The sequence below is a fragment of the Nothobranchius furzeri genome, chromosome 11 (genome assembly GCF_043380555.1).
Source record: "Nothobranchius furzeri strain GRZ-AD chromosome 11, NfurGRZ-RIMD1, whole genome shotgun sequence".
In the NCBI taxonomy this organism is placed as follows: Eukaryota; Metazoa; Chordata; class Actinopteri; order Cyprinodontiformes; family Nothobranchiidae; genus Nothobranchius; species Nothobranchius furzeri.
Window position 1 is genome coordinate 59295866 of NC_091751.1, and position 16965 is coordinate 59312830.

At 40.6% G+C, this 16965-nt stretch overlaps 1 protein-coding gene across 5 annotated transcripts in view; it reads right to left on the minus strand.

Moving 5' to 3' along the window:
• Window positions 1-16965, minus strand: part of LOC107384193 (microtubule-associated protein 4) — a 105728-nt gene that overhangs the window by 9087 nt on the left and 79676 nt on the right. For 3 of the 5 annotated variants that reach the window (XM_015957294.3, XM_015957293.3, XM_015957297.3), the window contains 6 exons: window positions 10915-11270; window positions 10185-10376; window positions 6626-6734; window positions 4580-4639; window positions 3836-4080; window positions 275-334 (listed from right to left, as the gene is read on the minus strand). In XM_015957294.3, coding sequence (XP_015812780.1) covers window positions 275-334; window positions 3836-4080; window positions 4580-4639; window positions 6626-6734; window positions 10185-10376; window positions 10915-11270 — 1022 coding nt within the window. The remainder of the gene's footprint in view (window positions 1-274; window positions 335-3835; window positions 4081-4579; window positions 4640-6625; window positions 6735-10184; window positions 10377-10914; window positions 11271-16965) is intronic. The other 2 variants (XM_015957296.3, XM_015957295.3) reach the window with 2 other exon arrangements.

A 16965-nucleotide genomic window follows, 5' to 3' on the forward strand; every position in this document is an offset into this window, starting at 1 on the left:
GTCAAATTAATAAAATAAATATATAAAATAATGCAACTAAAACTCCAACAGGAAGCATTTCTATAGGTTTGCATCTGTTTGCTGATGATGCACACTCCTCAAGCCGAAATGAACAAGTAGAAACTGCTGTGTGTATTGATGGTCATATAGATCTTCATGTAGATAGGAATAGCAAAATGTGGTGTGTCTTGGGTGGATGTGAGATGGGGTGGAGTATGTGGAGAATGCAGAGAGGCGGGAGGATGTTCTAGTGTGTGAGGTGGCGGAGACTCACTCTGGCCTTGGTGGCAGGGCTGGAGGAGTCTGATGTCTTGTTGTTCGGGGTGGAGGAGACCTGGGGAGACAACCAGGCCCCTGATCAATACAATCTCCAACCACACGCCACAACCGTGGAGGGGTGGGGACCGATGAAAAAGGGAGGACCAGATGTGTGTGAGAGCTTTTAAAAGCCAAATAAAACATAAAGTTGCACTTGAGGCAATAAAAAACAATCCAGCCTGTTTTTATGAAAAAGTACAGTGAACCAACATTAAAAACCAAAATGAGTGAAAAACCTAAAGTAAAGAATAACAGTAGCACCAATTAGACGTATTGTAGCTGAAGAATCAGATGGATGCAAAAAAAAAACATTCAAATGGCTGCAGCAGATGGAGCACTTAGAAAAATATGAAACATCAGCACTGAAAACATCAGAATTAAACAAAAATAAACACCGTTGATGCATCAACTCAACACCTGTGGCTGCATCCCTGAACATGGACAACGGGAAGGTTATTAAAGCAGCTGATTGGTGGTTTCTTAGAACACAGACAGGTAAAAGCAACATTAGCATTGAGTCTCTAAAGTTTAATTTATATAAGGTGCTTGTGTGAGCTCATTTCAGTGGATTATCAAAAGACAAAAGCTTAAAAACAAAAACAAAACACATTAAACACAAACATTCAAACATTTTTCTATTAGAATTTTCATTTATAGATCTAGTTAGGGAGAGACGGCTGAATTGGTCACACTGAGGTCACATGCTTTCAGCTCCACAGGTAACAACATTTACCGTAATGTTTTTTAAACTAGAGACAAATGCAACAGGTTGAGAAAACAAAGTGACTATCAAGCATGCGTGCTGTTCTGGAAAAACGTATAGAGCAGACGTCATCTGTGTGCATCTGTGAAGGATTTGACCAATCGTATAAGGTTTATACGAGCCAGTCTCATATCTTTGCCTGCAGTTGCAGAGCATGACCAGGCATGAGGGGTGTTGACATTCCTGACAGGCCGTCTGTAGAGAAATATCATCTGCATTTTATTTCAACATAAAAAAAAATTAAAAGGAGGGTTCAGTGAAGCAGATTCAGCCATAGCTTTACTATAACTTAAAGAGACAATATGTAGTTTTTACTGTTAATCTCTGGAAATATCCATTGAAACGTTGAAAATGAATAAACACATCTCCAGTCCTTGAAAAATATTGGCAGCTTCGTAACGTACAACCACAAAAATCGGGTCTTACGGGACGCCACATTAGACGCCATGTTTTTGTCTGGCTGGCTCGGGGTCCTGCTAAACTTTTCCCATAAACTATGTGAAAAAACAGAATAGAAAAAGAAATGCTATATGTTTTGGCTGAGCGGTATTGCCATAGTATGATGACATCATCGGCAGGCGCAAGACCACAAGAAGATGTGGGAACTGCAGCACTAGCATCACATTCTCTTGATGGAATTAAATGAAGGACCATCAAAAGTCTGAGAGGTCACGCTGAGGTCACATGCTTTCAGCTCCACAGGTAACAACATTTACCGTAATGTTTTTAAACTAGCGACAGTCACGGCGATATGGTGAAAAACCACCCTGAAATGTAGGTATGTACTGACCTACCTAGTGCCAGGAAACTACACACTGCCACTTTAAATAGTGTTTTCAAGATTTTTCTATAATAAACAGGAAGGCCCAAAAAAAAATGGCACACTGTGTTTGTGAGAATAAACAATGAAAAATATTTTTCATAAAACGGCCCTTTCAAGAGTTTCATGCTGTCTTTGACATTCTGTCAACCCTAACACTTATGATAGAAGTACGTATTAAAATGAACAAATTCATGTGTTGCAGATTATGAAAATAAAAGCCTAAAGAAGTAAAAACAGAACTCTGTATTTAGTTTCAGACTAATACAATATACTAATTCCTTGTTTCCACAGGGCGTACGGATATAGTCCAAGTCAAACATCAGCCAGATGTGGTGGCGAATTTCAAATTTAAAGCCAAAGAAAAACATGATGCTAATGATATATTTCATTAAAACCTTTTTTTCTGATTAAAAAGGAAATTTTGTTTCCACAGTCTAAACTCACCAGATGTAAACATTTGTCCACCTACAAATGTCCATCAGATGTTAAATGAGTTTTACTTTGAAAAGCACCCATGAGGGAGGACCTTGGCTGTCGTTTATTTAATGAGAGCAAGATTGACTGCAATAAATTAAATATTAACCCCAAATTCAGTCCTGAAGGTGAATCATTTGTTCATCACATTTTTAACTAACAATCAAAACCACGGCATTATTGTAATACAAATATGTTTGTCATACCTTCCAGTTTAAGCTCATATCTAACTTATGAACGGGGGAAACAGACTGAATTTGATTTTATTATTTAATAACAAATTGGTCCATAAAAGTTGTAGAAGTTTGTAAAAACAAATGAAAAATTTTGTTTTCACACCGAAGCAACATCAACTCTTTGTCTCAGGCTAAAGAGTGACCATCCGGAGAAAATCAGACTCAGTGACAAGAAACATGACCGTGATAGAAAAAACAACGCTAAACTGGACTGACAGATTATTACAAAGCAGGGTGGACGGGCGGGCGGAGGATCCTGTCTGTGATTTAAAGCGACAGCCCAGCCTCTCCCCTCTAAGACAGAGAGCCACAAACATTGATGAGACAGAGACAGACGACTGGTCAGGTCACTGAGCCTTTACCACCCATGACAGGCTGAGCTGCTGCTTCGCAAGGCAACAAAGTTATCTGTAATGCACACATGTATACTTTTCCACTGCTTCCAGGTATGTGGCAGAACAGGGAGGGGGGGCATGGAGAGTGTGAGAATACTAATAATAAGGTCAAACAAGCTTACACACACAAGGAGCTTGCAGAAAGATGGAATAAAAGATTAAAGCTTGGTGGCAGAAGGAAGGCAGAAAAGATTCACCGCAGAACTGAAATGTGACAGCATGCAAAGGCAAACGGTAAAGGAAAATAGAAAATTGTTTTAAAAGCTCAGATAACTTAGAAGTAATGGAAGGAAAGCGTATTGGGCTTTTAGAGTAGAAGAAACTCCCCATGATTGTAGTATTTTTAAACACCTGTAGACGTTTTTGATAAAATGCATTCTGCGCAACCAAAAACCAGTTCCCTCTCATCGTGTGAGCCGTTTGTTTCCTGATGGAAATGATTCCCACTTTAAAAAGATGCTAAGAGGCAGAGACGTGTTGACTTTCAGCGGGGTCCAGCTGAGAGCGGCCACGTTTACAAAGATCTCCAGAAGAAAATCCGGGCCAGCTATGCTAATGAGTGTCGGCTAATTGGAGCTACATTCCAGCCAGAGTACCCCTGCACTGAGTAATCAACAGCCTTATTATTATCCGCTCTTTTATTTTACGGTCCAATTTTCAGCCTCGCATACCCTAAAAATTCAGGCTGTAGCAGCTCTTCCCAGCTTTTACCAAAGATCAAAAGCATGTCTGAAAATGTGAAAGCATGTAAACTCGACTGACACACACACACAGATTCGATTCTGGTGCAGATTAGACCTTTAGAATAACATACACCCCGTCTTACCTTGCCTCTTCCCGGCTGGTATTTGATGTTGTCAGTGGATCCGATCTTGGAGCGCACATTCTTTAGGTCCGGTGTCGGAGCGTTGATGGGCCGTGGGGTTCGGGGAGGACGGGGAGCTGTGGGTTTCTTCTCCACTGGGGTCTGCTTGGGCACCGGCGGTTTCGTGATGACCCGGCGGCGATGACCGTCACCGTTAGTGGAGGCAGCCGGGGCAGGAGTGGCTGTGGAAGCTGGACGAGGTTGAGCTGTAGAGGGAAAAAAGGTAAATGGTAAATGGTCTGTATTTGATATAGCGCCTTCTAGAGTCCTGGAACCCCCCCAAGACGCTTTACAACACAATCAGTCATTCACCCATTCACACACACATTCACACACTGGTGAAGATGAGCTACAATGTAGCCACAGCTGCCCTGGGGCGCACTGACAGAGGCGAGGCTGCCGAGCACTGGCGCCACCGGTCCCTCCGACCACCACCAGCAGGCAACGTGGGTTAAGTGTCTTGCCCAAGGACACAACGACAGCAACAGACTGAGCGGGGCTCGAACCTGCAACCTTCCGATTGCGAGGCGAGCACTTAACTCCTGTGCCCCCGTCGCCCCAAACACACAACACAGTATATGGACTCTTGTAAGTTCTAGGAGCAGTCAAACAGAGAAAAGAGGGTCCTTGCTGTGTCAGAGGTGCTCATTAAAGTTCTTTATCAATACTAATAGGATGTTTTATGATGTTCCTATACTTTCTTACCTGTAGTCTTGGGTTTCTTAGCCTCTCCTGTCTTGGCTTCAGTCTTGTCATTCTTATTTGCTGAGTTGTAAAAAACAAACAACACATTTATAAGAAGATAACAACATTTCAAGTATTTTACTTAAGAGTTTACATCTGATTGCTCTACGATATAATTGCTCCTCCTGGTGGATTTGAACACATTATTAACCTGAAATAAAAATCAAAACAGGGAGCTTTTGGCTCTTCTGAACATTTTAAATCTTTTAGCTTGTACATATGTTTGTTCATCACATTTTTGAGGTTTTATTGAGATCCCAAATAATATTTACTTTTAATGAACAAAATCAGACCAATATGACAACAATCGGATCTTTGTGTCATCCTGGTAGTGTGTGTGTGTGTGTTTCCTATTCACACCAACTAGGGATGTGTATTGGTAAAATTCTGGCGATACGATACACATCACAATATAGGGGAGACGATACGAAATATCACGATAAATAGCGATACATTCAGCCAGATGTGCGTTAGCATTATTTGACTGAATTTATTGTAGGAAAACTCAACAAACAGTCCAAACTGATACGTAACATGTTTAACATGAGGTATCTGAACCATAATAGAAAGATTTACATCTCAGTGGTGGAAACAAAACCCATTGCACACTGCTGCCAACTAGAGTTTGGTGTTTGAATTGCACTAAAAGAAAAAATACACAAATGCCTGCATGTACATTATTCAAAAATTTGATACTCGGCTTTTGAATATCGATATTATATTGCAGGAAAAAATATCATGATATATTGCCATATCGATATTTTCTACCATACCAAACACAAACAACTGTTGTTTACACCAGTGATCATAAACTAGACTGATGATGTTTTTTGTTTTTGCATCAGATTGAATGGTGAGGTGATTTTCTGTGTATAAGTAACTACCTAAACTATCATAAGTTAGTTCTATTAATAAGAGAATACAGTTTATCCACTGTGGATGTTGAGCTGAAGAACATAAAAACCACAAAAGCCACATTCAGGAAAATGCCGCAGGTTGACTCAAGTTGCCCTCCTTTTGAAGGTGGGATCCTGTTTTTGACGTGCAGATAAAAACACTAGAAGTGTGCTGTAAAGCTGGCTCTTGAATCTGATAAAAAGCAACATATGATAGCTATTCAGTGAGCTTTAGGCCTGAAGTGGTGCCAGCATGATTCGCTGTAGAGCAGGGTCACATTAACCACAGATTTTCCATATTTGACAGTTTTCTTTAACAGTGATGGAAAAATCAGAAGGCTGTCCGCCATTTTGACAAATTGACATTCACACAGCTGACTCACGCATTACACACAGAGTACATCGCAGAGGTAGCACAGTCTATCAGAGCATCTGAGCATTATCTCACACACCATTCTCAATGCATCTTAAATTGTTTAATTGTCACATTAATAATGTGTCACTGGGGCACTCTGTTCAGCTCGTTTGGGCTAAATAATAATTTAAAATGAATGGAAATGAAATGATGAGTGTTTTATAAAATTCTTATTTTAGAAATGAAAATGACAGAAAAGAAAAAAACGGCCATGACCATTTTCGTTTCTATACGCATTACTTTTTGGTGAACAATAAAAATGCCTAGCGTGACCTCTGTGGTTGAGCTACTGTAGACTGTTTAAGCACCATTGTTGAAGGTGGGTTTATTATGACTGAAGCCACTATAGATCATGTTATCATGTGAAACAACCCAGCCAGCACACATAGGTGGGCCCCATATGGAATACGTATGGGCAAGCCATATTTGTCCCACTAGGGTTTGTCTGCGGTTTTCATGGTGGCCTTACAGGGGTTTGCCCAGAAAGATTTTTGCCTACATAGATTTTAACAGGCCCCACAAGGGTTTTAAGGGGGTTTGACTCAAACACCCATTAAAACCCTTGTGGAGCCACCTTGCCATGGACAAATCTTGGTGGGACCCATACGGCTTGCCCAAATATATTCCATATGGGGCTCACCTATGTGTGCTTGCTGGGGATTAGGGGAAGACGCACTACAAGAACAATAAAAGTACCTGCAGGTTTATTTGCAGCTGCTGCCGAGGAACCATTCTTACTGGCTTCTGTACGAGGGGTCGCCTTTGACACGGGTGGGCGTTTGTCAGCCGTGCCATTTTCTGGAGTCTGAAAACCAAATCAAAGAAGACATGAGAAACACTTAGCATTTTAAAGTGTGTGTGCATGAAAGTCAGAGTAAACAGGAGGGTAATCATGCAGCTAATGAAAAATATCAGAGAATGAAGCCAAATAATATAAAAAGTTTGGATACGTAAAAAACCCGAGGGAAGGAGGATGGGTTTAGGATGTAATATTGTGAGATTTAAAATAAGATTTGGGACAAAGAGATGGCCAGTGACGTCATTTAGGACCAGGAGGAATTTTAAAGTTTTGTTAGTCAAGAGATTTGTGTAGGAAAGAAAAAAAAACACCTTTTATGAGGCGCTCAAAGTCCTCAACATTTCAAGTTTAATGTTATTTAAAGGTCAAGCTTTGAAAGTTCAAGAACACCATTAATGTTCAGTTTGATGTTATGACTTCACAATTACCTGAAATTATTACATTTATATAACACGTGACCTATCTGTGATACAGAAGGACATAATGAACCGCTAAGCAGGTATTGTTATTAGCTTCCATATCCTGTACAGCCTTATTAGTAGCTGTAAATCTGTAAGTTTAACCTTCCTATCTTAAATGTTTACACACACTATCAAAAGAGTGACTGAAAAACCCAATGCAGATTCAAACCTATATCCTCTAAGAACAAACTAATATCTGGCATTTGACAACAGTTAAAAATAATTTCTGGCTTGTTTCCAATTAAAAATATATTTACTATCTTACTGTTATACAGTAAATATCTTTCCCCAACTGCCTTTATTTGGGAAATATATACATGTGACATCACTGCTAAGAAAATAGTTTATCTGACCGCAGCCCAAACTAAGGTGTTATGCTGGCGTTTGCAATCTCTAAAATGTCATAGCAGTACATGCAAACGTTTTTTAAATAAAATGCAACATTGCCAGTGCATCCACTATTCCTAAAAATAACATGCATGTGTACATGCATGCATGTAATGCAAAAAAACTACCAGCGGTGCAAGAGTTTGAGATAACATTTCCACATAGAACTGTGAAATTTAGAAGATCGGAACAGTTTTAAGGTAATAGTGAGAGTCAGGTTTATTTGGACAAGGCACCAAACCAACTGCAAAGCAAGTTGGTGTCATCCTAAATAAAGATGCACCTAAAAATGGACAAAATTTCCACTTTGATTTAGAGCTTCATTATATTTTTGCCCTTGAACTCTACTGCTGTCTGGACTACACTGCTCTGTTTCCTCTCTAATTGTCACAAAAACGTAAAGTATTGATTTTGTTCCAATGTTTCTAATTGAAAATGTATAGCAATGCTTTTAAACACACACACGAGTGTTATTTAAAACGTTATCCCTAAATTAAAACAAAAATGCATAATGGGACACACGGCTCAGCTGACAAGGGACCTTGAATAACTGAAGCTAGAGTGTTTTGTACAGTGTACATTGTAGGACATCCTCAGATATCAGGTGTCAGGCATCAGACCATAGAAAAAATTATCATGTTTGATTCAAAAACCCATTAGACCTCTGATTAAATAGAGTCACACAAAAATGCCTCAGTAAAAATCTGTCAGAAAAAAAGGTTTCAGGAGAAACTCCATCACACAAAAAAGGTCTCAGGAAAACCTTCATCGACAAAAAGATCTCAGAAAAAACATCAGGGAAAACTCCCTCATACAAAAAGATTGCAGGAAAAAGTTTGTCAGAACAAAGGTCTCAGGAAAAACATCAGACAAAGGAAGTTTTTTGACACATTTTCCTGAGTTTTTTTCATCTGATGGTGTTTTTCCAAACACCTTTTTTGCCTGACAGAATTCTTTTCCCAGACTTTTTAGTCTGATGGATTTTTTCCTGAGACTTTTTTGAATCATCAAGTTTTTCCTGAGACCTTTTATCTGAAGAAGAAGAAGAAGAAGAAGAAGAAGAAGAAAGTATCATTTCTATAGCGCCTCTCAAGATAAAAATCACGAGGCGCTTCACACAAACAAAAAATGTAAAAATATAAAAAAGTAATTTAGAAAATGTTTAAAAATATATTTAAAATGAGCAAAAATAGACAATTGTGATAAAAAATGTTAAGAAAGACAGAAAGTGAACAGGAAAGAGGGAAATCAGTGGATCCTGAGGAAGGTGGAATAGGTGGGGAGAGCAGAATAAAGAGAGAGTGGTGAAGAAGGTCATACAAAAGCCAGCTTGAACAAGTGAGTCTTCAGCTGCTTTTTGAAGGAGACCACTGAGTCCACCGATCTCAGGCTCAGGGGGAGAGAGTTCCAGAGTCTGGAGGCCACAGCAGCAAATGATCTGTCACCTTTGGTCTTTAGCCTGGTGTTGCACAATTCAATTCAATTCAATTCAAGTTTATTTATATAGCGCCAAATCACGACAAGAGTCGTCTCAAGGCACTTCACATAATAAACATTCCAATTCAGGTCAGTTCATTAGGCCAATCAGAAATAATTTTTCCTATATAAGGAACCCAGCAAATTGCATCAAGTCACTGACTAGTGTCAGTGACTATACAGCAATCCTCATACTAAGCAAACATAAAGCGACAGTGGAGAGGAAAACTCCCTTTTAACAGGAAGAAACCTCCAGAGAATCCCGACTCAGTATAAGCAGCCATCCACCACGACTCACTGGGGATCGAGAAGACAGAGCAGACACACACACACACACACACACACACACACACACACACACACACACACACACACACACACACACACACACACACACACACACACACACACACACACACACACACACACACACACACACACGCGCACGCACACACACGCACACTCACGCACACTCACAAAGACTAGTAATGCGTCTATAGTTATATTGTGATGTCTTAGTAAATATTCTATTTGGTGAAAGATAAACTTCATTTGTATTTTTCCTCGTGAATCTATAATTAAACGGATAAACTAGCAGTAGCACATCCAATGTCAAGAAAAGTAAAGTGTTATTATCAGGAGAGGGAGAATGTTTAAGTGGTTAGCAGCAGTGTGCTAGTCGATGGCCCCCTCTATGAGGCCACCACAGCTCAGCAGAACGTCGTTGTAGCTTCTTCATGGCACAACCAGTAGGCTTTGATCACTGGACCTCAGGGACCTGCTGGGGGTGTAGGGACTAAGAAGATCACCAATGTAAGATGGTGCTTGTCCATATAGGGCCCTATAGACCAGAACCAGGATCTTGACCTTGATCTAGAACCTTGATCCTGACACTGCTTAGTCAGAATTTTGATGGGTTTCTGAATCAAACCTGAGGCTTTTTTCTCTATAGTCTGATGGCCAACACCTGAGACCTGAGAATTCCTAAAACGTGCACCAAAGCATTTAGAAAATGCAAAACTGTGTCCCAACAAGGACATTCATAGGATTGGATTTTGTTCAAGTCTTCACAGAATGAGACTGTCTGAACTTCCTGTTTCCACACAATAGAACAACTGTGTTGTAAACTCACCTTGGCAGCCTTGTTGGACGCAGCTGCTGCTGGCAGCCGCTTGGCAGCAGTAGGAGTAGTTGCCTTGGGTGCAGGACTTTTTTTATTGGCTGTAGTGGGGGAGGGGCGTTTGGCCGAGTTGGCCTCATTATTGGTGGAGAGGTTGGATGGACGCGATTTGGCTGCGTTTGTTTTGGTTGAACCCACATCGGGCTGGTTGATGAATGAAAGTAAAACAAGCCATAACAGCAATAATTAATGGGAAATAATCAAAAAGAGAAGGAAAACAAAAGACGAAGGAGGAGGAAAAGAGAGAAAAAAGCAGCAATGAAATCACAGCAATGACAGCATGATATGGCCGCAACACCTGCAAACGTATGGCAATCATACAACAGGTCATAAATGAACACATTTAATGATCACTTCAGAGTAGAGAGCTAATGAGAAGTAAGTCACAAAAGTATCAAATAAAAAAAGAGAGAAGCAGTTTGCAACTCAAACATGGACAGGAAGTAAGGTTCAATTCACACGCTAGAGAAGATCCAGCAAAAACACTAAATCAGCACAAAAAGAAATGCAAAAGGTGTCCATGAACCTTTACTATATAAATACAAAAGTATTACTGTTGTAGAAGCCTTGGAGTGATTAAACCATTTCTGTAACCACTGAATGTAGGATGGGTGTGCTGAGAGCACTGTGTGTGTGTGTGTGTGTGTGTGTGTGTGTGTGTGTGTGATTCAGACACACTGACCTTGCCCTTGCTGTCAGGACTTGGCAGAGTCTTGCTGCCGTTGCCTGTAGGAGACTTGGCTGTACCTTTTCCCCCCTTATCGTCCTTCTCGGCCACCTTCTTCTCCTCCTTCTCCTCCTTCTCGTCTTTGTTCGTCTTCTCCGGCTTGTCCACTTTCTCCGGCTTATCGGTTTTCTCCTTGTCGTTTATCTTCTCCACCTTTTCTTCCTTTTTGAGGATGTTCTCGGGTGTCTTATTTACGTCGGTGTTAGTCTCTTTCTTCTGCTGCTCTTCTTTCTTGTCAGAGGTGTCGATCTTGTCTACCTTGCCAGACGTTATGTCTGCCTTCTCCTGCTTGTCCTTGTTGTCGGATTTCACTGCCAGAGAGACATGGTAAATGTCTATGAGTATTTTAACAACATTTGATATGTGGAAGGAAAATCCGAGATTGATTATTTAGTAAGATCGTGTTTTATTGAATGACTAGGAACATGTTTTTTTAAAGACAAAGTTCACTGAGAAATCGTTTTTGCTTGTTATTTTTGAAAGTTTCACATGCAGGCTAAATGAGAAAATAGTATTCTACCCTTATTTCTGACATTAGCCATGTACATGAATAATCAAAAGGGGAGAAAATTCGATCCTTCTACTTATTTTTTAAAAACAATTGTATATGTGGGGTCAGAGAAGGTGGGTGTTGCGACCGCTTTAAACGTTCTGTCTCACGATGGCTCGGCCACGGCATGGCTGCGGGTGGGGTATGTGTGTTGCTCATTTTCCCTTGGATGCAGCCCCCTTTTCTAAGACGTTCACCCCTTCCTCTAATAGACAACACTGTAAGACAAATTTTTGCTCTCTCTCTTTGGGGGTTCAAGAAGGAATGGCAGCAAGAGTATAAACACAGTGTGAACTCCCTGCTGGGAGGAGGCACTCCTGGGGCTGCTTTGGGAAGAATCTCTGGACAGTTTCCTCATTTTTGATATTGCAATATTGAAACTAAATTTTTGATAGAATCATAGACTGCTTTCATTTTGCTTCATTAAAAATTCCACAACAGCCGCGACAGAAAATTGACAGGGTAACACTTGGACTACAAAAGCCAGTCGATTGCACGTCAAATAGAAAAGTATTGCTATGTTCTGTTCACCTTTGCTCTGGCTCACTTTTAGCTCCTGAAACAGGAGCACCAGAGTATTTTTTTCCCATCCAGGAAACATTTTATACACTAGACCACTAAAAATGGATTAAAGACACATTTCACAACTTTTACACTTAAAGGTTTTGGTGGGATATCTACTATATTCATTTTCAGAGCTGTGATAGTGCTATGAGGTCCCACGTCTGTTTACCGCAATATACAGTGTTTGACTAGCGGTCCACCGCCAGAAGTACTGACTGCGCAAACATACACTCCGTAGACATGAATATGTAGACACCTAATTGGGCATTGGAGAACGTAACAGCCATGTTGGATGGGTCTCCTCACTCTCCAAAGTCAAAGCAAAGTGAGCAACTATGCCCGTTTTTATGCAGCCTACAGTTACAACAACCGGCGTACAACTGAAAACAGATCACGTGGGATTACTAGTGAGTTTTCTAGCCTACCTGATAGGATTTTATATTTAAATACATTTTTAATATTATATTTATATTTGAATTATCATGGCATACCTTGTGTCTGATTTTGTGAAAAAGCTTGATAAAATAGTTGGGTAAGCACCTTTCTCAGGAGAAATCAATGCACTCGTGGCGAATGGAGACCCATCGAAAATGGCGGCTGGCCACTATGGCAGCGCCAGTCCATGGGGCGTCTACGTCTACATGTCTGTGGGAGACCCGTGGTTCAGAGAACTGGGCAATGGCAGATCCACTGAAGAAAGCGAGAAGTCCTTTATCAGATGAACAGGATCTGCTCGGGTGCCAGATCGGCTCGGGGTCCAGCGCCCGCTGATGACGTCACTGTACTGCGAATCTACTCGGCTTTCACACATACGTTTTGGAAAAACATCAGCAGTTTTGTTAATAAATTCTTGTTTGTTAACACCTACATGTTTTCTTTATAATTGTAATTTGTTAATAAAACACCATATTATCTTTGTTTTGTAAAGAATGTGAAACTGCATAAAACCAACATCGGACTGACAAAAAAAGACAACAGTTCTTATACGTGAAGCCACATCTGTTTGTATTAATGTGGAGTTCGTCTGTGTATTTCCTTAGTTGTGTAAATACATTCTTTGATTCAAAATGTTGCTTGGTGTCTTTTAATAAAATTCTTATATTTTATTTTGCCCCATTTCATCAACATCAAGAGCTTTTGATGGTCACCGTTTATCGTTTGCTTTTATTTCACATTTCCTTTGGAAATTCAAAAATTTTTTCTCCAAAAATTGTTGATTTATGGACTACAGGACTACAACCGCTAAAGCCTGATTTATGCTTCTCCGTCTGCGTCAGTGCGGAGACATGCAACGCCATTATCCGTCCTTGCGTAGGGCTCCGGCAGGCATGCAAGTACGTACGGAGTCGAGCCCACTTTTTTAAACATCCGTCAAACGAGACGGATTACGCAAGCTTGTGATTGGTCAGGCCGCCGCTGTTGTTTACAGCGCCGCCATTGCAAAGAGAGCCGAGGATAACTAGCGGCAGACACGGAGAAGCTTGAAGAATACCTCGCGAAAAAACTCTAAAAATATGAACGTTTAATTCTCCCGTGACTGGAGGAGTGAAAAGATACGCAGCAAGCGTTTTATTTGTTGACGGAAATGACAGGAAACGTGGGTTTAGAGGTGGGGAGCGCATGAAGCGGTGGGAGAATGAGAGACAAATATGTCCGTGTTACAAGTCTCTTATGTACACAAAAAACACAATATAAACACACGATCCTGGACCGATACATGACAGGACACCACAGAACAGCGCTACGCCCTCTGTTGTCCTGTCGGGCAATTGCTTTGCAACACTCTCCAGGGGACGGAGAAGTATGAGAGCAAAACGCTTCCGTCAATCCGTGCGTGTCTGTCCCTTGCGGAGCTGACGGAGAAGCATAAACCAGGCTTAAGACTACGACCGCAAATTTGTTCTGACCAATCAAAATCATAACGTGATAACGTAACTTCCGTAAGCTTCATGTTCAGCCAATCAACTACTTTGATGTCATTGGCAGTCGAAGGACCCCGAGCCAATCATGCACCCGAGCAGATCCTGTACCGACACCGGTAGACATGCCTCTTATGCACGACAGAGATTAGTTTTTACGACGGTGACGCAGGAGGCCTTGAGAGGGCAACAGAGGGCACATATCCGCAAAGTTCAGGAGTGAAGTGAACTTGATCTTTAAATAACATGATTAAAAAAAGTGGTATTGAGCAAAAGTCCTTTTAAGGTTTTAGGTTTATTTTCAGGCAAAAACAAGGACAGCACAGTTGAGAAAAGGGGTATTATTCAGTCCATGTTGACTGCAAAATACAAATAGTCGTGCGTGCAGGCAGGCACTGCAGTTAAATACAGAGTGAAACAGCTCACTAATTTACTGTTGTTGCTTGAGATACTTGAGTCTCTTTGGCTGAGGAAACACAAATGAGTCTGGCATTTTAAAGTGCACCGAAATAGTTCATTATACGCAAAAAGCAGAGCAAGAAAGCAGCAGAAAGTGGTGTGTTTTCACTATGACCAGACCTTTGGCCATGACTGCGTTTGAAATGCTACCAACATTCTTGTCAGATGTTCACAAGTGTGGTTCTCGTCAGGGTGCGGCTGATAAACAGCAATTATCACACCAGACATAAATGAAGAAAAAGCAGAATCTCCAATCCAGACTGGAAATGGTACAAAAACGAGAATAGATGCTTTTTGAAATGCAGATTATTAGATAATGGACACATCCCAGTATGTTTGAAAAACACAATTTTAATTTTATTAATTTATTTAATAATGCGTTCAGTTCCAGCAGTGAAAAAGGTCACCGAAGGTGACAGATCATTTGTTGCTGTGGTCCCCAGACTCTGGACCTCTCTCCCTGAGCCTGAGATCAGTGGACTCAGTGGTCTCCTTTAAAAAGCGGCTGAAAACTCACCTGTTCAAGCAGGTTTTTGCATGACCTTCATCACCACCTTCTCCTTATTCTGTTCTTGTTCCGCCTTTCCTGGGATCCATTGATTTCCCTCTTTCTTGTTCATTTTCTCTCCCTTTCCTTACTTTTTCTCTTCTCCTTTTAAACATAGTTGTAATCATTTTTGAAATCTTTTATACTTAATTTTTTTGTTTTTGTGAAGTGCCTCGCAACTTTTATCTTGAGAGGCGCTTTATAGAAGATGGTATTCTTCTTCTTTTCGGATTTTCTATCAAAGAAAAACTTCTCTCACTTTTAACCAAATTTCTTTCACCGAATAGTTTTGTTGCATGATTGAGTGACACGTTTTCTATTCTCTTGATGTTTCAGCTCCATTTTTTCTGTTTTGCATGGGTTTACCTCCAACACCGAACTAAAGAAACACTGTGCACACATGTCTGTTTCCACCACCAGAATGTATCACTTCCATTGCCAGATGCATCTACACGCCTGTTATTTATAGATTTGAACATCTGAGTGGAAGATTCTATGTAGGTCGTGGCAGCAGATGATTCTGGGTCTGCGTGGTAAACAGGACAACCCATTTAGTCCAGTGCACTGCCTTATGTAAGATCTCACAATGGTGGTGACATGCCGTCCCTTTAAAATCCATGTCAGCGAGGTCATTCCCAAGCGAACAGACACTTTTGTTTCAGCATTTATGTAAACGTCCACAATTAACATGTCTTTAAAAGCTTTCTGATTCAAATTTATATTTGTACTTAAACTAACTGTTGCTTGAATCTAAAATCTGCTGTAAAGTGAGATTACACACGGTAAGTTATCACCAACAAACCGTAATGGATCCATGATGGTCAGACCCTGACATTGTGATGGAGGTTGAAGAAATTTGCCAATCGACACAGTGACTGACTGAATTTCAGTACTCTCAGTGTGAGCAGAGCCCATGAAAACATCCTGAAGAGACCTTGATGTTCTTGAGAGGAAACAATCAACTGATGAGATGAGTAGAAACAAATGGAAGAGAGTAAAAAAAGCCAAATCAAATTAACTGTGGATAGTGGCGAGGCAAGGTTGATGTAAAGAACAGCTAAAGGAATATTCTAGGTTTCTGATTTCTCGTCCATTGTTGATAGCTTCATAAACAGCCTGTGTTTGAAGAAATGTTGTTTATGCTCTACAGGACTGATAAGCTAACAACTAGTCCAAGCACAGACAACAGCAAAGCAGACTGCAGCTATCTTAAAAACCAAGTTCTCTTGTCTTAATAACACATCTGCATTGGTCTCTAGTATAAATGAAAGCATTGTGAGTTGATCTCTGGCGGAAAAAAAGCTCTGACGCTTCTGTTTTAGGAACTAGAAATTAGCAGAAGGACAGGTGAGCAGAACACGGCGGCCTTTGGAGTCTTATTTCCTGATATCTGGACATCTTGCCTCTGATTGGCTAACAGCAACACGACTCTACCACTGACTCTGTTTGCTCTGCAATGTTGATGTTTTATCTCCACAAATATTACAAGCCTGAAGGAATTGTGCCATGTTGGGGAGTTGCTAATGCTAACAGTTAGCTTCTACTATAGCCTTCTCTTTCACAAGCCAAGATAGGTGATGTGCAATTGTTACTGAATTTTCCGACCCAAGCCTGGTTAGGAAGTAGTGATCAGAATCAGAAAAACTTTATTTATCCCCGAGGGGCAATTCAAAAAAATAACAGCAGAGCAGCATGATGTTGGACATACGAACATTGAATAAATAGGCAATAAGGAAGTAATAAAGCAGCAAGAAGATGAATAAAACTGAAAAATATGTCTGTATAAAAGTTAAATATATGGAGAGCCCAAGGAGAGGGTTCATTGGGGGATGGTTTTAACTTATCTGCTGGAGTTAAAGAGCAGAATGGCTTCGGGGACAAAGGTGGCTCTCCTCCTCTCAGTCTTGCAGGAAATGCAGCGTAGGCGTCGCCCAGAGGGGAGCCATTGAAATAGGGGGTGAAGACTG